Here is a 21736-nt window from a genome sequence, read left to right as displayed (position 1 = left end):
GCCCAGGGACCGCCCTTCCAGTGTGAAGGTCCGGGGGAAGCAGAGGATGTGGCAGGGTTATAAACTTTGTACGAGCCGAGGCAGATGTCCCAACAGTATCAACAGCAAGGCCCTGCGTTCTCAGAGGTCAGAAAGATGTCCCAGGGGCGGGGCCGGAGTAATAGTACAGAGGATAGGGCGTTTGTCTCGCACGTGACCGACCCGAGTTCAGATGGGGACACCCCAGACATACCACCAGGAATACCTCCTGAGTGCAGGCAGCCACGGTAACCCCGACATATCGATGAGTGTGGCCCCAAAGCAACAACAAAAGATCTCCCAGGGGGCGGTTCCGGGTTGCACAGTAGAGGTCAGTCTTATTCCTGTGAAGACTGGGCTTGGATCTCTGGCAGCACCCATCAAAGAAAATGCCAACACTCTCAGTGTATTGCAGCCGTCTTTGGAGACACCGGCCTGCATACAGGAAAGCGGAGAGAGAAAGGCACCCACTGGGAACACACAGCACAGTGGAAGCGCCACTCCTAGTGCTCACCACTGAGGGCATGGGGGGGGCGGGCAGAGAAGGGAGCCCTGGATCCAAAGTCAAGGGACATCTGTATTTTCCCAAGGGGCTTGACACTTCCTCCTCAGGTGCTGGAACGATACAGTGGAGGCGTCAGTGGCCTGGGGTGGCACGGAAGGGGTGTTTTATGTGTTCCCTTAAGGTGAATTGCAGAGGGAGGGCATGTGTCTACTTTAATGAAAAGGAGGCACTTGGTCTAATATGTTCGGGAATCTCTGGGCTAGAGATTTCAACCCCCCCAACCCCCATCCTTAGACTAAGCTCTTCAAGGTAAGGGCAGAGAGTGGATGTCTATGGGGCTGTCTTGTTTTCTGGCCTCTAAAAAGGAAGCTGTTGGGGCTGGAGCAATAGCATAGCGGGTAGGGCGTTTGCCTTGCACACAGTCGGCCCGGGTTCAATTCCCAGCATCCCATATGGTCCCCTGAGCACCGCCATGGGTAATTCCTGAGTGCAGAGCCAGGAGTAACTCCTGTACATTGCCAGGTGTGACCCAAAAAGCAAAAAAATAAAATAAAAATTAAAAAATTTTAAAAAGGAAGCTGTTGTTCAGAGGGAAAGTGCTCTCTGCTCAGGAAAAACTCTAGGCACATGGAAGCTGGCCACAGTCCTGGGTACCACAGACCAAAGAAATAAACTCAGGGTTGGTTACAGTGATAGTACGCAAGTAGTGCTGGCTTGCACGTGACTGATCAGGGTTCATCCCCATTTGGTCCCTGAGCACCATCGGGTCTGATCCCTGAGCACAGAGTCAGGAGTAAGCGCTAAGCACCACTGGGGGGGGAAGGAAGGAAGGAAGGAAGGAAGGAAGGAAGGAAGGAAGGAAGGAAGGAAGGAAGGAAGGAAGGAAGGAAGGAAGGAAGGAAGGAAGGAAGGAAGGAGAGAGAGAGGGAAGGAGAGAGAGAGGGAAGGAGATGGGCTATAGAAATAGTTAAGCAGGTAGGGTGCCTACCTTACACATGGCCAACCCATGTTCTATCCCTGGCATCCCACACTGTCCCAGGACCATTCTCCAGTTCAACATTCTCACAAAGCAGATGCTACCTCCTCCAGCTGCTAGGGGGCGCTGGAAGCACCCAGGAGCAGTAAGTAGGCTTGGGTGCCCTTGGGAAAATCTTTCTGTGTGTTTGCTTCAAGAAGGTTGATGGTTCACCTTTATTGCAAACCACAACAGCTAATTAGAGAGAGAGAACAGAAGGGAATGCCCTGCCACAGTGGCAGGGCGGGGTGGGGGGAGATGGGATCGGGGAGGGTGGGAGGGATGCTGGGTTTACTGGTGGTGGAGAATGGGCACTGGTGAAGGGATGGGTTCCCGAACTTTGTATGAGGGAAGCATAAGCACAAAAGTGTATAAATCTGTAAATGTGCCCTCATGGTGATTCACGAATTAAAAATAAATAAAGTAATTTAAAAAAAAAGAAGGTTGATGGTTGATTCCTGGGATTGGGGGGGAGGGGGGCGCTGAGTGCTTTTTTCTATTTTCTGAAAAGAGGAGTAAGGGAGGTCACAATCATTGGTTTCTCCATGGATTCTTGAACGGTGGACACTACATGGGTAAGGAACAAATCAACAAGTACAGCAAAATGCATTCAGGCGAATAAACTAAGTCTTGGAAGCATTTATACAAGTAATCTCTGCTAGGCCATTGTCCCAATAATGCCCCCAAAGAAACAATCCCAGGGGCTGGAGCGATAGCACAGCGGGTAGGGCGTTTGCCTTGCACGCGGCCCACCCGGGTTCAATTCCCAGTATCCCATATGGTCCCCTGAGCACCACCAGGGGTGATTCCTGAGTGCAGAGCCAGGAGTAACCCCTGTGCATTGCTGGGTGTGACCCAAAAAGAAAAAAAAAAGAAACAATCCCATATCTAATCCTGAATCAATACCTGTTGGAATCCCCAAAGCAAGGATTTGGCTCTTCATAGTGCAAGAAACTATGATGGTTGGGAGCCTGGGCCTGAGCCTGTACAGCAGATAAGACGCTTGCTATGCATAGGGCTGACCCGGGTTCGATCCCTGGCATCCCATGTGGTCTCCTGAGCACTGCCAGGAGTCATTCCTCAGTGCAGAGTCAGGAGTAAGCCCTGAGCATTGCCAGGTGTGGCCCCAAAACAAACAAACAAACAAAAAGAAACTCTGGGTGTTGGGAAGATATATTCCAGTTACCAGACACAATCCACACAAATATGCCCAAGACACAACGAAGATTGTGTCAACACCTCACCAGATTGATTCTTGATAGAAACGTCCCTCTGTAACCAATGTTGCATCAAAACTCGAAGGTTATAAGAACATTCTAGACCACAGTTATGGGTGTTGTTCAGTGTGTTCTTGCCAGTGGAGGTCCCCTCCTGGCTTATGTGAAGTAGGGAGGAGAGAGGCAGCAGCCTCGGAAGGAAAATCTATCACTTTCTCTCTATTCAGCTCTGTCACCCTGGGCATACCTGGGGAAATCTAGGACTGATGAAACTCTGTGATGATCCCCTACATGGTACAGACCTCACATCTCACCAGTCCCATGACCAGTCCCATCCACCCGCACCTGGAGTTCACTTGTTCTGTACTGCGTGGGAGATTATCCCTGAACCCGAGTTTTCAGGAAGCCATGGACTCAGGTTGGAGTGAGGAATTGTTCTCTGCAGGAAAAGAAAGTCAATTCTGCATCTTACCCAGATTTTTCAGGTCCATCATCTTCCCTCACAGAGAATTTCAGCAGGTGACAAGATAGTGAAGGAAAACAACATTCAGCTGTTTTAGAGCTATGGGGTGGCGGGGGGGATGTGCGGAGAGATAGCAGTGAGGATAAGGTGCCTGCCTTGCATGCAGACAACCAGAGTTCAATCCCGGACATCCCATAGGGTCCCCTGAGCACTGCCAGCAGTACTTCATGAACACAGAACCAGAAGGAACCCCTACGCATCACTATGTGTAACCCAAAAGCAAACCAAAACTACTGTTTTACTAGAAGCAAATTTTTAATAAATAAAAAATTGACATGAAAGGCGGACTAAAACTGGGTCATAAAGGGTTGGTTGGACTGCTAGCCAGCAGGCATTTAGAAGCACTGTTGGCCTTTGACCACTAGAGGGCAGTAGTAGCACCTCTCTCTCATCTCCCTTGGCCATGTTAATATCTCCAAACACCGCAAGGTGGGGCCTGAGAGCCAGGGCTTACTCCTGACCACAGAGCCAGGAGTAAGCCCTGAGCATAGCATGGCCCCCAAACCAAACCAAGCAAATAACCACGGCAAGCTGCAACTGCTTCTTGCATCCCCGACCCAGCTCTCCTGGCTTCCAGTCCTGCAGGGATTTCCAGCTGTGCTAAGGAGCCAGTCCAGCACCCCAAAAGAGGCTGAGAAAACCCTGCAGATTGTGGACTCTGCCAATTCTGTGATCCCTTTTCTCTCTTCTTGCAGCCTCACCAGAAAAACTCTAGGCTAGTGAACGCAATGCAGGGGTCCAGCAGTGATTTGCAACCTGTGGCAGAGCGAGAGGATCCAACTCAGGGTCTCGGGCCTGCTAGACATGTGCACCCCCACTGCAAACATTTATCTCCAGGATTCCTGCCTCACACTCTACTGCGCACTGCTTGGAGCTCTTTCCCACTGCCCACTGGCTAGTGGGCATCTGGGCACCAGACTTTCTCAGAGTGAAATTTTAACCTCCCGAAAGTTGTCCAACTCATGGATCCTGCCCAGTCCTCACATCCTGGCATGGTGCAGGCATAACCTGGAAATTTACACTGTGCCCTTTTCCTTTGCCCCTGACCCCAGGATGGAGGTGAGGTGCTACCACTCTGCCCCTGCCAATTTATGTCATAGTGCTCATTGTCATTCCTGTGGGACCCAGAGAGACAGATCTGTGTCTTACTCCGATGAGAGGCACAGTGCCCAGCCTGTAGCATTGGCTCAGCAGAATTGAGTGATTGGAATCATAAAGAACAGTTCAAAGTATACTATGGACTAGGGGCGGGACAGATAGCACAGCGCGTAGAGCACTTGCCTTGCACACAGCAGATTTAGGTTTAATCCCCAGCATCCTATATGGCCCACTGCATACGCCCAGGAGTCATTCCTGAGCACAGAGCCACTAGTAATCCCTTAATAACCCCATGTGTGGTCCAACCCACTCCCCTCAAATTATACTATGGATGTGGGAAAAAAAAGTATAGGAGGTGAGACACTTGTGTTGCCTGCACCTGAAACTGATTATGGTCTTTGGAGCACAGCCAGGGGTCCCTAGGGGCCAAGGAGATGACTCGGGGATCAGAAGTGCATGGTTGAGAGAGTGATATCACAGTGTATAGGACACTTGCCTTGCAAGTGGCTGACCCAGGTTCGATCCCTGACATCCCATATGATCCTGCAAGCACCACCAGGAGTGATTCCTTTTGTTTTGGTTTTGGGGCCACATCCAGTGGTGCTTAGGGCTTATGGCACTGTGCTCAGGGATCACTCCTGGTGGAGTTTGGGAGACCATATGGAGAACTAGGGATTCAACTCAAGTTGACTGTATGCAAGGCAAGTACCCAACTTACTGTATTGTCTCTCTCCCTATTTCTTAGTTCTTTACTCTTTAGGCCTGAAACCTATCTAGGAGATAAACTTTGTGGCTGATTCCACCTGACATGAAATAAGTGCCCCTAATGAAGAGATCTGTAGAAAATTTAGTCATGCCAGGAAGACTTTGGTATCCATGACACCCTAGCTGCATTATGGTCCATTTCTCTTTCCAGAAAGTCCTACCAACAGCTGGAGAGATAGTTCAGGTATAAGGCACTTGTTTTGCAAGCACACAACCCCAATTTAATCCCTGGCATCCCATAGGGTCCCAAGTCCCACTAGCAGTGATCCCTGAGCACAGATAGAATAGTAAGACCTGAGCACTGCCCATTGTGCCACAACCCCCCCCCCCACAAAAATTAATGTTCTCTTAATTTACACTCTGTGTACTAGTAAAATAAAGACTCCAGATTGGAGATGGGGTTCAAGGGTGGTAGAGTGCCTATCTCACACTGTGAGTCTCTGGGTTCTGTCTGTGTTACTGAGCATTTGCACACACACACACACACACACACATACACGTGCATGATAACATCTTCCTTCCCCCACAACAGCCATGGAACAGAAGGTTCACAAGTGTGAGGCTGACTGGGTTTGATTCACCACACCACACACCCATAATTGGTCCACCAGGAGTGGTTCTAGAGCACACAGCCAGGAGTAAGCCCTGAGCACCCACAGGTGTGGCTTCAAAACAAAACACAACAAAAAAACAAGGTAAAATTCCTTGGGGCCCACAGGGGATGCTGACTCACTTTTTTGAAACGGGAGAGGTAGCCCAAATAAATCTGGAAATCTCTGCTTTGTAGACTCTGCCCTGGAAGATAAGAACACCAGGGCCAGAGAGGTAGAGGGTTAAGGCACTTGCCCTGCATGTAGCATGTCCCAGTTCAATCTCTGGAACCACCTAGGGTCCCTGAGACCCCAGTAGGAGTGATCCCTGAGCAAAGAGTCAGGAGACCTGATCACCTTCAAGTGTGGCCCCAAATTCCCCACCTTCCTCCAAAAATATAACACAAAAAATAGCCGTGCAGGTAAGTTGCAGATGACCTTCAATTAACCAAAAGTTGAACTGGATAAAAGATGAAAATGACAAGTTAGTCTTCTCACCTACATGTCCCGAGATTACCTGGAGCATTGCTCTCTACATGTGGGCAAACACAGTCTTTCTTTTTTAATTTTTAATTTTTTTTAATTATTTTGTTTTGGGGCCACACTCAGTGATGCTTAGGGGTTACTCCTGACTTTGCACTCAGCAGTTACTCCTGACAGTGCTCAGGGGATTATATGGAATGCTGAAGATCAAACCAGGGTCGGCCTCATGCAAAGCAATTGCCTTATCGGCTGTACTATTTCTCTGGCCCCCCAATCACAGTCTTTACAGTTACAACTGTTCAGGTCTTTCTATTCTTTGGATAGCTTTAGTATGAAACCTGCAAGTCTTATTTCAAGTGGACAGTTCGATATTTTGGTTTTGGGGTCACACGTAGCAGTGCTCAGAACTTACTCCTGGCTTTGCACTCAGGGATCGATGGGCTCAGGGGAACATATATGGTGCTGGAGATCATACCTGGGTCGAATGCATGCAAGGCTTCCTGTAGACTCATTTTAGTAAGACAGTTGATTATTATTTCTTCTCTACACAAAAGCAAAAACTAATGATAAAGCAAATACATAACAGAGACAGGGACTTAGTACAGTGGGTAAGGCATACAGCCAACCTGGGTTTGGTCCCCAGCTCCACACAGGATCCCCTGAGCACCACCAGGAATGACCCAAGTGCATAGCCAAGAGTAAAGTTCTGAGTACTGCCAGGCATGGTTCTTAAACCAAATATGTGTGTGTGTGTATCATCATCATCATCATCATCATCATCATCCCGTTGATCGTCGATTTTCTCCAGTGGTCTCAGTAACGTCTCCATTCGTCCTAGCCCTGAGATTTTAAAAGCTTCTCTTTACTCGTCCTTCCCAACAATGCAGATGCTGCATTGGAGGCTCTTTCAGGGTCAGGGGAATGAGACCCAGCATTGTTACCAGTTTTGCATATGAATACACCATGGGGAGTTTGCGAGGCTCTCCCATGTGGGCAGGAAGCTCTCAGTAGCTAGCCAGGTTCTCCCAGAGGGAGAACTAGGCTGTAAGATTTCTTCTGGGAGCTTGGTTTTAAATCTCTGGATGTGGGCTGTTGGTGGGATTACACAGCGCCGGGGGCAGTCCCTGGGTGTGACCGCCTAGCTACTGGAAAATGGGAAATCTGGGTGGAAGAGGCCCAGTCCCAATCCAAGCAGGCTTGGAGGTCTTAGGCCCGGGTCCCACATACCTGGGTTCCTCTGCCGTGAGGCTCATCCGACATGTGGAGAGGGGTCTTGAGCATGGCTGTGGCTAGGCTCTGGAGGTTTTCGGCCACGGGAGTGCTGCTCAGGGCAGGGAGGGAAGCTGGAGCCCACCCCTCCGAGGGGCCCCAGGGAAGACAGCCAGGCGCACGGGGCAAGAGACTCTTGAGTACTAATTGGAATTTTTTTCCCCCCAGTAAGCTACTGAAAGTATCCCGCATACACAGCAGAGCCTGGCAAGCTCTCCGTGGCATATTCGATATGCCAAAAACAGTAAAACAAGTCTCACAATGGAGACGTTACTGGTGCCCGCTCGAGCAAATCGATGAGCAATAGGACAACAGTGCTACAGTGTTTTGGTTTTTTTTTTTGGCTTTTTTTGTCACACCTGACGTTGCTCAGGGGTTACTCCTGGCTCTGCACTCAGGAATGACTCCTGGAGGTGCTCAGGGACCATATAGGATGCTGAGGATTGAACCCAGGTTGGCTGTGTGCAAGGCAAATGCCCTCCCCACTGTGCTATCACTCTGGCCCCACTTACTGGAACTTTCAACACTGCAGGATACAGCCAGAGAAAGGGAAGTAGGAAAAAAGTACTCCTTTGGGCCGGAGAGGTAGTACACCAGGTAAGGCCTTTGCTTATGTGTTGCTGACCTGGGTTTAATCCTTAGCACCCCATATGTCCCTCAAGCACAGCCAGGAGTGATTCCTGAACAGAGTCAGGAATAAACCCTGAACATCATGGAAGTAGCCCAAAAACAAAATTAAAAAAAAAAAAACAGGGGCTGGAGCGATAGCACAGCAGGTAGGGCGTTTGCCTTGCACGCAGCTGACCCGGGTTCGATTCCTCTGCCCTTCTCGGAGAGCCCTGCAAGCTACCGACAGTATTCTGCCCGCATGGCAGAGCCTGGCAAGCTACCCGTGGTGTATTCAATATGCCAAAAACAGTAACAAGTCTCACAATGGAGATGTTACTGGTGCCCACTTGAGCAAATCGATGAGCAACAGGATGACAGTGACAGTGACATGGTCCACTAAGCAACACCTGGTAAAGTCCTAGACCGCCCCGCCCCTACCTACTAGGTTAACCTACTAGGTTAGCCTGGGTATCCCCAGCACTGCAGGACCCAAGCAACATCATATATATATATATATATATATCCTTAAGGTTTCACCTTTAGGGCTGGAGTGATAGCACAGCGGGTAGAGTGTTTGCCTTGCATGCAGCCGACCCGGGTTCGATTCCCAGCATCCTATATGGTCCCCCGAGCACCGCCAGGAGTCATTCCTGAGTGCATGAGCCAGGAGTAACCCCTGTGCATTGCCGGGTGTGACCCAAAAAATAATAATAATAATACAAGGGTTCACCTTCAACTAACAGACAGTCCAAATGGCCAAGAGCCACAAACGGGGTCCCAAACCTGCTGAGCATCAGTCAGGAAACCCCCACTAAATGAATGTCATTGTAGTAGGAACATTAGGCAGTGACAAGTGCGGAATGTACATATACAATCATGCTTCAAGTCCTCAGTTGCCTTCTAGTTTTTCTCTTTTGGCTTTTGGGCCACACCCATGGCATTCAGGGCTAACTACTGGCTCTAAGCTCAGGGATCACTCCTGGAGGGCTCAGGAAACCATATAGTGTGCAAGGGATGAAACCCAGGTCAGCCGTGTGCAAGGAAAGCACCCTACCCACTTGGACTATTGCTCCGGCCCTATCTTCTAGCTTTATTGAATGAGGTAAAGGTGCCTGTGGAAATTGCCCCGCTAAGACAGGCTCCAGGATTGGAACCATCTCATGGGTAAAGCAAGTATAGTAAGGTGCAAACACCTTAAAGATGCAAACATGCCTCAGAGCGACTAACGTGCATCTAAGCAGGAAATGTCCGGCTAGGGAAGAGTCCAGGCTTACAGATTTATGTGGATCTGAGAGATCTGTTGTCTCACCTGGAAGAGTCCTGCCAAGAATAAAGCAAACATTCCCGTAACTCAAGACTGTACAACTACATATTGAATGTGTGGGCTAGCTCGACATTTTTGTGATTTTTTAAATTAAGTCACCATGACATACACAATTTCAAAGTTGTTCATGATTGGGTTTCATTCATACAATGTTCCAACACACATCCCTCCACCAGTGTACATTTCCCACCACCAATGTTCCCAGTTTCCCCCCCAACATCCTCCCCACAGCCTGCCTCCATGACAGGCACTTCTCTTCTTTCTCCCTCTTTTTGGGCATTATGGTTTGCAATACAGGTACTGAGAGGTTAGCATGATTGTTCCTTTACTTACTTTCAGCAAGCAGTTATTATCCAGAGTGATCATTTCCAACGACCATTGTCATAGTGGTCCTTTCTCTATCCCAAATGCCTTCTCACCCAGCAGTTGAGGTAGGCTTCCAACCGTGGACCAATCCTCCAAGCTCGTTTCTACTGTCCTTGGGTATTAATCTCATACTACATTTCTTACACCTTTTACATCCCACAAATGAGTGTAGTCATTCTATCCCTCTCCCTCTGACTCATTTCACTCATCATGATACTGCCCATGCTTATACATTTATAAGCAAATTTCAAGATTTTATTTTTCCTAACATCTGCGTAGTTCCACTGTGTAGATGTACCTTAGTTTCTTTACCCAGTTGTCTGTTCTTAGGCACTCGGGTTGTTTCCAGATTCTGGCTACTGTGAATAGTGCTGCAATGAACATAGAGGTGCAGATGGTGTTTCTGCTATGCATTTTTGCAGCCCCGGGGTATCTGACCCAGAAGTGCTGGGTCATATGGAAGCTCCAATTTCTAGTTTTTTGAAGAATGCCCATACCATTTTCTAAAAAGGCTAGACCAGTTGGCATTCCCACCAACAATGAATTAGATTCCCTTTCTCCCCGCAATCACGCCAGCACTGGTTGTTCTTGTTATTACTGATGTGTGCCAGTTTCTCAATGGCTGTTGATTTAATACACATCTGTTTTTATTGGTTCCAGGGCCACAACCAACAATGCTCAGGGTTTACTCCTGGCCGTGCTTACGGGACCATATGGGATGCTGGGGATCGAACTTAGGTTGGTTCTGTACAAAGCAAACACCCTACCTACTATACTATCACTCTTGTCCCTAAGATACATCCTTCAGGGGCTGGAGTGATAGCATAGCGGGTAGGGCGTTTGCCTTGCACGCGGCCAACCTGGGTTCAAATCCCAGCATCCCATATGGTCCCCTGAGCACCTCCAGGAGTAATTCCTGAGTGCAGAGCCAGGAGTAACCCCTGTGCATTGCCAGGTGTGACCCAAAAACCAAAAAAAAAAATACATCCTTCATACTGAGTACTCTCTGTTCTGTTAATACCCACAGACTCAAAAAAAATGTGCATGTCGGACCTGGTGGCGTGGGAATGGGATACAAGGGAATAAATTATTATGTACTTGGAACAGCGGGGCGCTGGTGGAATCTCGAGCCGGGGCCGATACCAGCGTATTACTTTTGGTTCCAGAAACTGCTTGCAGACATTCTACCAGGCTATCAACTAAGCCAGAGCCCCACGCCGGCTGATGACGGGAAATAACCATCTTTTTTGGTTTGTTTTCCCTTTGTCAGGCAGCGTGGTGATTACTAAACAGGCGTGATCTCGGTGGCGCGGGACGAGGGGGGAAAAAATAGAAAAGTTATGTAACAAACAGTGGGACTTAATATCTCTACATTCTCAGCAATGGAGAGCCATCAAATGCTTCCTTGACAGTGGGTCTGTCTTTTCTTTTTTGGGGGAAACCCTAGCAACAATAGTGAGTTATGTGTTGAAACATGGACTATAACCAAGATAAAGCGTAAATGAAGTGAAACTTATCATTTACAAGGGCGGGGACTGGGGGGGCGGGAGGGGGCGGGAGGTTTAATGGGGTGGTTGGTGATGGAATATGGGCACGGGTGAAGGGAAGGGTGTTTGAGTATTGTATAACTGACATAATCCTGAGAACTATGTAACCCTCCACATGGTGATTCAATAAAATTTAAATTAAAAAAAAATGTGCATGATAGGAATTACATACACAGGGGGAACGGTGGTTGGAGTCAATAACCACACCAGGTAGTACTTTGTTAGCTGCTGTCTAGCTTGCTTGCTACCTGGACAAACCACTGTTGTCGGTTTCAATTCTTTGTGACTGCACCTGCTGGCTGGTGGTTAAAGGTGCCAATCTGATTGGCTTTATCGTGGTAAATCACCACAGACAGACTAGGTATTTATTTTAATTTGAGACTGATGTGTAAGACTGTGTGTTTCTTTTTTAGGAATGCAACATTATCACACCAGGCCCACCACTCTCCACCCCACCAACACTCCCCACCCCCCGCCCAAGTGCTAACATTCCTCCATCCTTTTGGCCCATTCCCCAGCCCCCTTGGGAACCTCAGTTCCAGTGTTAGAGTCTAAGGTGCTGTTTTCCTCAGACACTGTTTCTTTGCTGTGTCTTTATATCCCAAGTCTGAGTGAAATCAGGTGGTATTTATTTGTCCTATTAGCTATATTTCATCACGCGCAGTTCTATATTTTTTACAAGATCAAGTCTTTGATTTTTAACTTTCTTGTTTTCTTTTTATTAAGCACTACATAATACATCGAAGGCTCTAGAATACTTCTAGCAGGAGTAGATGTGCAGAAGTTACTTTGTACTGAGCAAGGAAAATCTTCCTTAATCAATGTTCTCCAAACCCTGAAAAAAAGAGTTTACAAGAGAGAATGTGATAATACAGTGATAATTCAGCGGGTAGGGGATTGCCTCGCATGCAGCTGACCCAGGTTCAATCCCCAGCATCCCACAGGGTCCCTCAAGTCCAGCCAGGAGTGATCCCTGAGCACAGAGCCAGGAGTAATCCTTGAGCACCACAGGTGTGGCCCAAACACCAAAACTAAATAAACAAATGAAAAGACCCCTCTATCCTCACTATCCATTTCTGCCTCCCCCACCCCAAGTCAGAACGCGTTAAGCAACTACTTATCACCTGAATCCTTCTTATAAAGCAGCCTCAAGGAGGCAGAATAGGTAATGGGAAAAGCACTTACTAAAATAACAGTCAACATGTGGAAAATACTAATAGTGCACTCCACCTTTTTGCAGATGAATAAAAGGAGGCTCAGAGGTTGAAAATCTCTTAAGTCAGAAAGGAAGTAACAAGCTGAAATTCAAGTTCAGGGATCCTCACTTTGGAACTCTTGCTCTGTCTGTTAATATAATAGCATTTTCCTATCATTTTTTTAAAGGTTTGGGGGTCACACCCAACACTGCTAAGGTGTTATATCTGGCTCTGTGCTCACGGGTCATTCCTGATGGGGCCTGGGGGAACCTTTGGGGTGCTAGCAAATAGAACCTGGGTTGGCCAAGAGCAAGGCAAGTGCCCTACCTGCCACCCCATCTCTGTCGCCCAGTCATGACGTTATTTAAAGGATCCACATAGTCTTTATGAGTTCCCACACCCTAACTTCAGAAGCTATACACTATTTTTGTTTTTTTGGGGGGAGCATACCCAGAAGTGCTCAGGAATTACTCCTGGCTATGGGCTCAGGGATTAATTCTGGTGTGGCTCAGGGGACCATATAAGGTACTGGAAACCGAACCTAGTTCAGCTTCAAGCAAGGCAAGCACCCTATCTGCTATACTATCACTCCAGCTCCATACATATTCTCTCTGAGAAGCTTTTTCAGAGTTTGGAGAACAATGAAATACGGTCCCCCATATTTCTTACTGCAGAAGAGTCACACCCCGTAGGCAAACACACATCGCCCACCCTGCAGAATCCTGACCCATCAGGTCTGCCCAGTGGCCCAGGAAACTGCATTTTCTTACACCTGTTCTTGGTTCAGACTTTCACAGAACACTGCTCCAAATGAGTGAGCTAGCTCTCATCACCATGAAGTCTCACAGAGCACCACACCGAAAAGCACTTCACCTAAGCTGAGTCCACACTATATTAGTTAATACTTCTGCCCCTGTTTTCTCACCAAAAAAAACCTGGCTTAAGTTTGCTTTGAAGAAAAAAGGCAAAAACATCTTTTTAAAAACGTATCAGAGCCAGAGAGTAGCACAGCAGACAGGGCTCTGTCTTGCCTTGCACTGAGTCAACCTGGGTTCGATCCCCAGCATCCTATGGTCCCCCCGAAGACTACCAGGAGTGATTCCTGAGTGCAAAGCCAGGAGTAACCCCAGAAGATCACCGGGTGTGGCCCCCCAAAAAAGAATGCTACTTGGACTTTTTTGTTTGGGGTTGCCACACTGTCAATGCTCAGGTGCTACCCATGCCTCTGTACTCAGAAATTACTCCTGGCAGTGCTTGGGGGACTATATGGGATGCCAAGGACTGAACTTGTGCGAGGCAAGCACCCTACCTGCTCTCCTATCTCTGCAGCCCAGCTACTTGGCATTTTTAATGTCTGAGAATAGTAATTTCAAATAAAAAATTATAGGAATACCTTCCCTATGGTAATGGTGAAGGAACTGGCAAACCTAAGTAATAACAGCAAAACATATTCATTAGACAGTCCTAGTGTGCATATGGAAATTTATTTTACTATTAAACTAAATTTAGTGCTGTTTCAGATTTTAAAATAGGCTGTTCTATGGGGCTGGAGAGATAGTACGATGGGTAGGGCACTGGCCTTGCATTCAGTAGATCTGGGTTTAATACCCAGCACCCTATATGAGCCCCCAAGCCCTACCAGTAATCCCTGAACACAGAGCCAGGAGTAAACCCTGGATGCCCCAAAAATCAAAAATGAGTAAATCAGTTCTATAAATGAATAAATAGGACAACTAGCTATCTCTTGGGATAACATAGTCAATTCATAGTTTCAGTCTACTCCCCAATGGCCTGAACATAGCTCAATGTATTAGAAGTAAAAACAGAAGAAGCTAAGATTTTGTTTGGTTTTTGAGCCACCCAGTAGTGCTCAGAGATCACTCAGGGGATCACATGGGATGCCGGGGGATTAAACCTTAGTTGGCCACGTGCAAGCTAAGTGCCCTACCCACCGTGCTCTCTTCAACCCCCTCCCACCTTTTTCTAAAATCATTTTTACAACGTTTCAAATGGAAAAAAATGTCATTAAATAAATAACAAAAGTGGGGAGAGGGATAATGGGGGGGACTAGAAATAACACAGAGACACGGGGATGGTCTTAGGCACTTTGGTAAGCAACTTTTTAATCAAAACCATTCAAGTTAACACCATGTACCCATTTTACTAAGTGTCAAGTTAAAAGGTTCTAAAACAAAGCAAAAAAATGATCATTAAATATATAAAGGGTGCCCATTCTCACTACGAGACAAGAAAATGTGAACTAGGGGCCAGAGAGAGTGCAGCAGCTAAAGCACTTGTCTTTTTCCACTTTATTCAAACACCATGGTTTACAAATTTGTTCATGGTGTATCTGTTACCATCAGGGTGTCCTTCCTTCCACCACTGGCCCCAGTATCCCAAGCACCCCTTTGCAGGCCCAAATAACTTATTTTATACTGCCTGTTACAACTCAACAGCTAATGGAATTATCAAAATTACTTCCAGGGCCAGAGAGTACAGTGGGTAGGATATTTGCCTTGCATGCAGCCAAGCCAGGTTCTATCCCCGGCATCCCATACAGCGCCCTGAGAACCACCAGGAATAATTCCTAAGTGCAAGCCAGAAATAACCCCTGAGCATCACCAAGTGTGGCCCAGAAACAAACAAAAAGAAAAAACTGGGGGAAAAAACCTTCAGTTAAAAAAAAAAAAAACCTTCAGTAAAAGACAATTTGTGAAAATTATTACAACTCGCCCTGAGAACATTAAGTCCTTGTCTGAGGGTTTATTAAGCTGCTGAAATTAGTTGAGCCTTCTGTATGAATATTTTTTATTGAGCTTAGTGGATTTCTATGCTACTTTCCCATCTAATCTGGTGTGCTCCCACTGGGATGTCAGTACCGTAGATTTTACAAGGTTGCGAATGTAGCTGCTAGTTTCAGAAACTCCAGAACATTTAACTGCGAAGTTAGCGAACATGGCAGCAGGTGTAAAGCACTTGTCTTTTATGCAGGTAACCCGGTTCAGTCCCCAGAACCGAAAGGAGTCTCTCAACCCCACCAGGAGAGAGTCCTGCAGACAGCTTGGTGTGGCCCCAAAAGCCAGAAAAAAAATGTGAACTACTGAGTACTCTTAGCTGTTTGGCAAAGTATTACCTGAACACACCCAGGCCCCTTAGTGGCTAGTGGGTCTGTGGCATGGGATACCCGCTTACCTTCGAAACGTAGTAACGGTTTACTCCAGAGACACGCCGATCTCTTTCCATCAAGCACCACTGGTATGGATAATGGGCAATTCTTTTTTCCTAGAACCCAAAGACTTATAAGGATCAAGTTTACAAAGATGAGAGCCCCAAGAGAGAAAGACTTCTATTACGTATTTATGTTAAAAACAAAACTAAAAAAAAAAACCTACTCCGGCATCTGAGTAGTACAGCAGCAGTATAGCAGGTAAGGAGCTTGCCTTGCATGTAACCAGGGATGGATCAGGGTTAGATCACCGGCATCCCAAGCTTGCCAGGAGTAATCCATGAGCACAGAGACTGTCGTAAGCCCTGAGCATGTGGGCTGATGTGGTCCAAAACAAAAATTAAGCACTATCGTCCCATTGTTCATCGATTTGCTCAAGCGGGCACCAGTAACGTCTCCATTGTGAGACTTGTTGTTACTGTTTTTGGCATATCGAATGCTCCAAGGGTAGCTTGCCAGGCTCTGCCGTGTGCAGGATACTCTCGGTAGCTTGCCGGGCTCTCTGGGCTCTCCGAGAGGGACGAAGGAATCAAAGTCGGGTCGGCTGCATGCAAGGCAAATGCCCTACCCGCTCCGCTATAGCTCCAGCCCTTTTTTTATTTCTTGAGCAAAACAAAAATACAGAAATGAAATAAAAATAAGATAATAAAACCAGATTCAGACCACTAATATATTTTTTTTAACTTTTTGGGTAACACGCATTGAACAATGCTCAGGGGTTACTCCTGGCTCTGTACTCAGTAATTACTCCTGGAGGTGCTCGGGAGAACATATTGGATGTTGGGGACAGAACCCAGGTCAACTGCATGCAAGGCAAGCACTCTACCCCTGTATATCTTTCTGGCCCCCAAACCATTAAATTTTAGGATTAATAGAGTAACCATGCCTTATGCCTATTCTATTTTAACCAGCATCCTTGTCCTTTTTTTTCTTCTCATTTGGGCCTTTAAAAATATTTTAAAGAGAGACTGGAGCAATAGTACAGCGGGTAGGGTGTTTGCCTTGCAAGCAGCAGACCCGGGTTCAATTCCCAGCATCCTGCATGGTCCCCGGAGCACCGCCAGGAATAATCCCTGAGTGTAAAGCCAGGAGTAACCCCTGTGCACCGCCAGGTGTGACCCAAAAAGCAAAATATATATATACATATATGTATAAACGATCTATCTACTTTTTCTCTTGAGAAGCCTTATGAGAAGAGTCAGCAGGGGTCAGTTAATGTGAAGGACAATCAGAAACCAAAAAGCAAATGAATCATTCATGATTTTTAAACTTTAGATATGACGTGGAAAATCAGAAAGGAGAGAAAATTACAATCTTACTGAGTAAAAGGAAAAAAAAACACAGGAACTGGTGATAAATTCTCAAGGCGGAAAAAAAGAGAGTCGAGGAGCAGGGGCGTTGCAGTGGGGGGCATCAAGGGGAAATCCTAAAGAAGAGTGGAAAGAACGAACCGCGGAGAATTCCAAACCGTAAAGGAGAGCAAGACAAAGCCAGCAGGAGAGGCGATCAGAACTCGGAGGGAGCGTAGGCAGCAGCTGCCTAGCAGTGTGGACCTGAAGTTTGAGAGCACCCACTCCTTTGCCACCCGTTAAGCCGTCTGCCCCTGTCCGCGCGCACGCCCCTCCCTGGTAACTGGTCCCTGTCAACGTACAAGGCAACGGTCCCCGTACGGTTCCGATCAGCAAGCCTTGGTTTTTGGCAACCACAGAGCGACCGGCAGACTCGGTTATTTCCCAGCTCCCGGACGCTCGGGGTCCTAAACTCCCTCCGCGGCCCGCCCCCCGCCCCCTCCCCCCGCCACCCCCCCTCCCCCCGCCGCCAGTCCCGGGCGCCGAACCGGAGAAGCCGCCGTACCTTGCCTCCGTTGGAGAATCTATGGATGAATGCCGTGGCCACGCCAGGGATGAGCATGCACACGCCCATGACGGCGACGCCGGGAAGAATCTCGAACCACATCGCGGCGGCGGCGGCAACCTCGGCCGGACCGTGGCTTCCAGAGCCCTTAAAGGTGACCGGGCCGCAAGGCCTTCTGGGGAAGCGACGAGGCCGCTCGCTCGCGCGAGACCTTTCGCGGCATTTCGCGGAAGGAAGTTACGGCAGCCGGTGAGGCCCAAAAGGGATCCGCGCTGGCCGCCCCGCGCGTTCGCGCTCGCGCCCGCGCCCTTTTGCTCGCTGCTCCCCTCCGACCAGGGCGCGCGCGCGCAACTTCAAAGTTTCGCGCAGCAGGACCCCTGCCCGCCCCACACACACCGCCGATTGCCCTCGGCGCCGCTCGGGACTTGAAAATGGCTGAACAACTTTCCCCGGGAAAGAATGCAGATCAGGTCTGCACTTTCCTTTTCAAGAAGCCTGGGCGTAAAGGAGCCGCTGGGCGCAGGAAGCGGCCGGCGTGCGACCGGGAGTCCGGAGGCAGCAGCAGCAGCGGGGATGAAGGCAGCACCGTGGTCCGCCCGGAGAAGAAGCGGACGATTCACAACCCGATGATCCAGAAGACGCGAGGCAGCGGCAGGCAGAAGGCAGCCTACGGTCACTTGAGTAGCGATGAGGAGGACGAGAAGGAGCCCGAAAGCCTGGGCGTCATCTACAAGTCCACCCGCTCGGCGAAACCCGTCGGGCCGGAAGATATGGGTGCCACGGCCGTGTACGAGCTGGACACCGAGAAGGAGCGTGACGCCCAGGCGATCTTCGAGCGCAGCCAGAAGATCCAGGAGGAGCTGCGTGGCAAGGAAGATGACAAGATCTACCGGGGCATCAACAATTATCAGAAGTTCATGAAGCCCAAAGATACGTCTATGGGCAACGCGTCGTCGGGCATGGTGCGGAAGGGCCCCATCCGCGCCCCCGAGCATCTCCGCGCCACCGTGCGCTGGGATTACCAGCCCGACATTTGCAAGGACTACAAAGAGACGGGCTTCTGCGGCTTCGGCGACAGCTGCAAATTTCTCCACGATCGCTCAGATTACAAGCACGGCTGGCAGATCGAACGTGAGCTGGATGAGGGGCGCTACGGCATCTATGAGGACGAAAACTATGAAGTGGGCAGCGATGATGAGGAAATACCGTTCAAGTGCTTCATCTGTCGCCAGACCTTCCAGAACCCTGTGGTCACCAAGTGCCGGCATTATTTCTGCGAGAGCTGCGCGCTGCAGCATTACCGCACCACCCCGCGCTGCTATGTGTGCGACCAGCAGACCAACGGCGTCTTCAATCCGGCCAAGGATTTGATGGCCAAACTGGAGAAATGTCGAGCGCCGCAAGAAGGGGACGCTCCCGACCAGCCGGAAGACCCTGCTGAGGGTCCGATCCCGCTGACTTAGGTATCTCGGAATTCTCAGCTCTCAGAATAAACCCTGGTTTTGCTAATCTCAATGTGTAGCCTTCCTTTGTCCCAAAGTGACGGGAAGACTCAGGGGATCACTTAGGGTCCTGGGTCAAGGCTTCAAAGTAGATACAGGCTGGAGTTTTGTTAGCTTGTTTTTGTTTATTTTTGAGTCACACTCCTGGGTCACTCCAGGAGTTGCTCAGAGTTCTAAATGATTGGCCCCTAGGAAGTCCGACCTGTATCTCCTGCATGGCTGGGTCCAGCTCTATGGGGCTTCAGCCCTGTAATCTGCATTTTTAATACCTGCCAAACACACTGCTTGTTAGTGGCATACTTCTTCAGAACATTTGGGCAATTGTGCCATTGATGGAGACCGTTAGAACAGTGTTAGAATTTGAAATAACCAAAGCTATGAAGAAAGCAATAAATGAACCTATTTATTCAGTCCTATGTGTGTCTCACTGCAAGATTGCCAGAAACTCTTTGGTGCATTATCTCATTTGCTAGCCGGAACCATTGCAAGATACAGCCCAGCCCAGGGGGGTTGGAGTGGTGGGTGGTAGAATGTGGTGGGGTGAGCCTCAGGGAGCTGGCACCCAGGGCGCACTGTGTTCTCTCTGAAGTGCCCCTTCAGGTGCCAATAGATGGGTTGTGGGTGCCTGTGCTATGCACCGTGGGAACACAGGGGACTTAGTGTGGCAGTGAAACACTTGGAATGTGGCTAGCAGCCACCCTGTGGGCCATCATACTTCTTGATAGAACTTGTAAATTTGTAGAGGCCAGATGCCTAAAGTGTGGGGGAGGACTCCTAAGTAAGTGCTCAGGGGGTCTTGAGAACCACTCCTGACCATACTCAGCCAACCTGACTCCATGACTCATGCTCCAGCCCAGCGCTGTTGAGGGGCCACTTTTACTACCCTGACTGTACCAGAGCCATCTCCACAATACTTGCTGTGGGGGATCGATTCAGGGGGCCTTCAGGGCTATACCCAGGTATGCCATACAGTGCCTGGGATCCAACTTGTGCCCTTTTTGAACATGCAGGCATGTGCTTCTGACCCCTGAGCTATCTCCCTGAGGTATATTTGGGGAGAGGGGCACCCAGGTTCTCTGCAGCTTTGGCCTAAGGGCCACATGGTGCTGGCGATGAACTAGTGATGCGGGGGGAGCGGGGGGGGGGGGTAGGCGGCTGGTGACTGCAGGTCTCTGTGTTAGTCCATGGTTCACAGGTTCTCAATATTTTTTCTTATTTTGTGGCAGAGGGGGAGGGGGGTGTTTTGGCCACATATGGCTATACTGGGGGCTTACTCCTTGCAGGGCTCTGGGGACTGTATGGGGTGCTTGAGATTGAACCCAGGCCTGCCATATCCAAAGCAAGTGCCCTTCCCACTGTGTTCTCTCCAGCCTGTGTTAATAGTTTCCTTTTTTTTTGCTTTTTGGGTCACACCTGGCGATATACAGGGGTTACTCCTGGCTCCGCACTCAGGAATCACTCCTGGTAGTGCTCAGGGGACCATATGGGATGCTGGGAATCGAACCCGGGTTGGCCACATGCAAGGCAAATGCCCTACCCGCTGTGCTATCACTCCACCCCAATATTTTCTTTTTTAAAAAAAAATTATTAAGGAGGGGGCTGGAGCGAAAGCACAGCGAGTAGGGTGTTTGCCTTGCATGCGGCCGACCCGGGTTCGATTCCCAGCATCCCATATGGCCCCCTGAGCACCGCCAAGGGTAATTCCTGAGTGTATGAGCCAGGAGTAACCTGTGTGCAACACAGGGTGTGACCCAAGAAGAAAAAAAAAACTTATTAAGGAGGGGGCTGAGCGATAGCACAGCGGGTAGGGCGTTTGCCTTGCACGTGGCCAACCCAGGTTCAATTCCCAGCATCCCATATGGTCCTGAGTGCAGAGCCGGGAGTAACCCCTGTGCATCGCCAGGTGTGACCCAAAAAGAAAAAAAAAATATTAAGGAGCCATGATTTACAAAGTTACTGACAGTTGAGTTTTAGGCATATACTATTTCAGCACCAGTCCCCCACCAGCATCAACTTCCCTCTACCGGTATTCCCAGATTCCCTCCCCACCCTAACCCCCACTCCAGTTCTTCCTGTCCACTTCACCACAAAGTTTCAGTGGTTGCAACTTATCTTTTGTTTTTCAGTTTTGTCATCTTCAAGCACAGCGGTAGGGCGTTCGCCTTTCACGCAGCTGACCCGAGTTCGATTCCTCCACCCCTCTCAGAGATCCCGGCAAGCTACCGAGAGTACCGCGCCTGCACGGCAGAGCCTGGCAAGCTACACGTGGCGTATTGGATATGCCAAAAACAGTAACAGTAAGTCTCACATTGAGAGACATTACTGGTGCCCGCTCGAACGAATCGATGAACAATGGGATGACAGTGACAATATTTTCAAGAGTGAAAATATTGAATAATAAAGATGCTCAGACCCAAGAGTTAGTTTTAAAAAAGTTTATTGAAAAGTAAAAAACTTGAGACGGAATGGAAGAGGTGTATTAGTACAGTGGGGAGGGTGCTTCCCTTGAATGCAGTTGACCTGTGTTCAATCCCCAGCACCATCTAGGATCCCCTGTTTCCCGCAAGGAGTGCTTCCTGAGCACTGTGCCTGTGCCAGGAATAAGCCCTGAGCATCACTGGGTATGACC

The 21736-nt window shown here is 48.8% G+C and overlaps 2 protein-coding genes across 2 annotated transcripts; one reads left to right on the top strand and one right to left on the bottom strand.

Moving 5' to 3' along the window:
- Nucleotides 1–12019: 12019 nt before the first annotated feature.
- Nucleotides 12020–17854, bottom strand: NDUFA1 (NADH:ubiquinone oxidoreductase subunit A1). Its single transcript, XM_055123397.1, has 3 exons — nt 17606–17854; nt 15718–15807; nt 12020–12164 (listed from the first exon to the last, which is right to left on the bottom strand). The coding sequence occupies exons 1-3, from the start codon at nt 17705–17707 to the stop codon at nt 12144–12146; spliced, it is 213 nt and encodes a 70-aa protein (XP_054979372.1). The 5' UTR covers nt 17708–17854; the 3' UTR covers nt 12020–12143.
- A 176-nt stretch (nt 17855–18030) lies between these two features.
- RNF113A (ring finger protein 113A) lies at nt 18031–21529 on the top strand. Its single transcript, XM_055123395.1, has 2 exons — nt 18031–19068; nt 21234–21529. Exon 1 carries the CDS (start codon nt 18037–18039, stop codon nt 19066–19068), a length of 1032 nt encoding a protein of 343 aa, XP_054979370.1. The 5' UTR covers nt 18031–18036; the 3' UTR covers nt 21234–21529.
- Nucleotides 21530–21736: the final 207 nt, after the last annotated feature.

Source organism: Sorex araneus, chromosome X (assembly GCF_027595985.1).
Source record: "Sorex araneus isolate mSorAra2 chromosome X, mSorAra2.pri, whole genome shotgun sequence".
In the NCBI taxonomy this organism is placed as follows: Eukaryota; Metazoa; Chordata; class Mammalia; order Eulipotyphla; family Soricidae; genus Sorex; species Sorex araneus.
This window is presented reverse-complemented; position numbering and strand designations above follow the sequence as displayed.

What these genes read in the sequence shown, in the direction of transcription:
- NDUFA1 (XM_055123397.1), bottom strand. Translation starts at nt 17,707, where the DNA reads ATGTGGTTCGAGATTCTTCCCGGCGTCGCCGTCATGGGCGTGTGCATG. An exon ending in GATTCTCCAACGGAGGCAAG is followed by an intron (nt 15,808 to 17,605) that starts GTACGGCGGCTT and finishes TTTGGGTTCTAG; the next exon opens with GAAAAAAGAATTGCCCATTA. An exon ending in ACCGTTACTACGTTTCGAAG is followed by an intron (nt 12,165 to 15,717) that starts GTAAGCGGGTAT and finishes TCTTTTTTTCAG; the next exon opens with GGTTTGGAGAACATTGATTA.
- RNF113A (XM_055123395.1), top strand. Translation starts at nt 18,037, where the DNA reads ATGGCTGAACAACTTTCCCCGGGAAAGAATGCAGATCAGGTCTGCACT.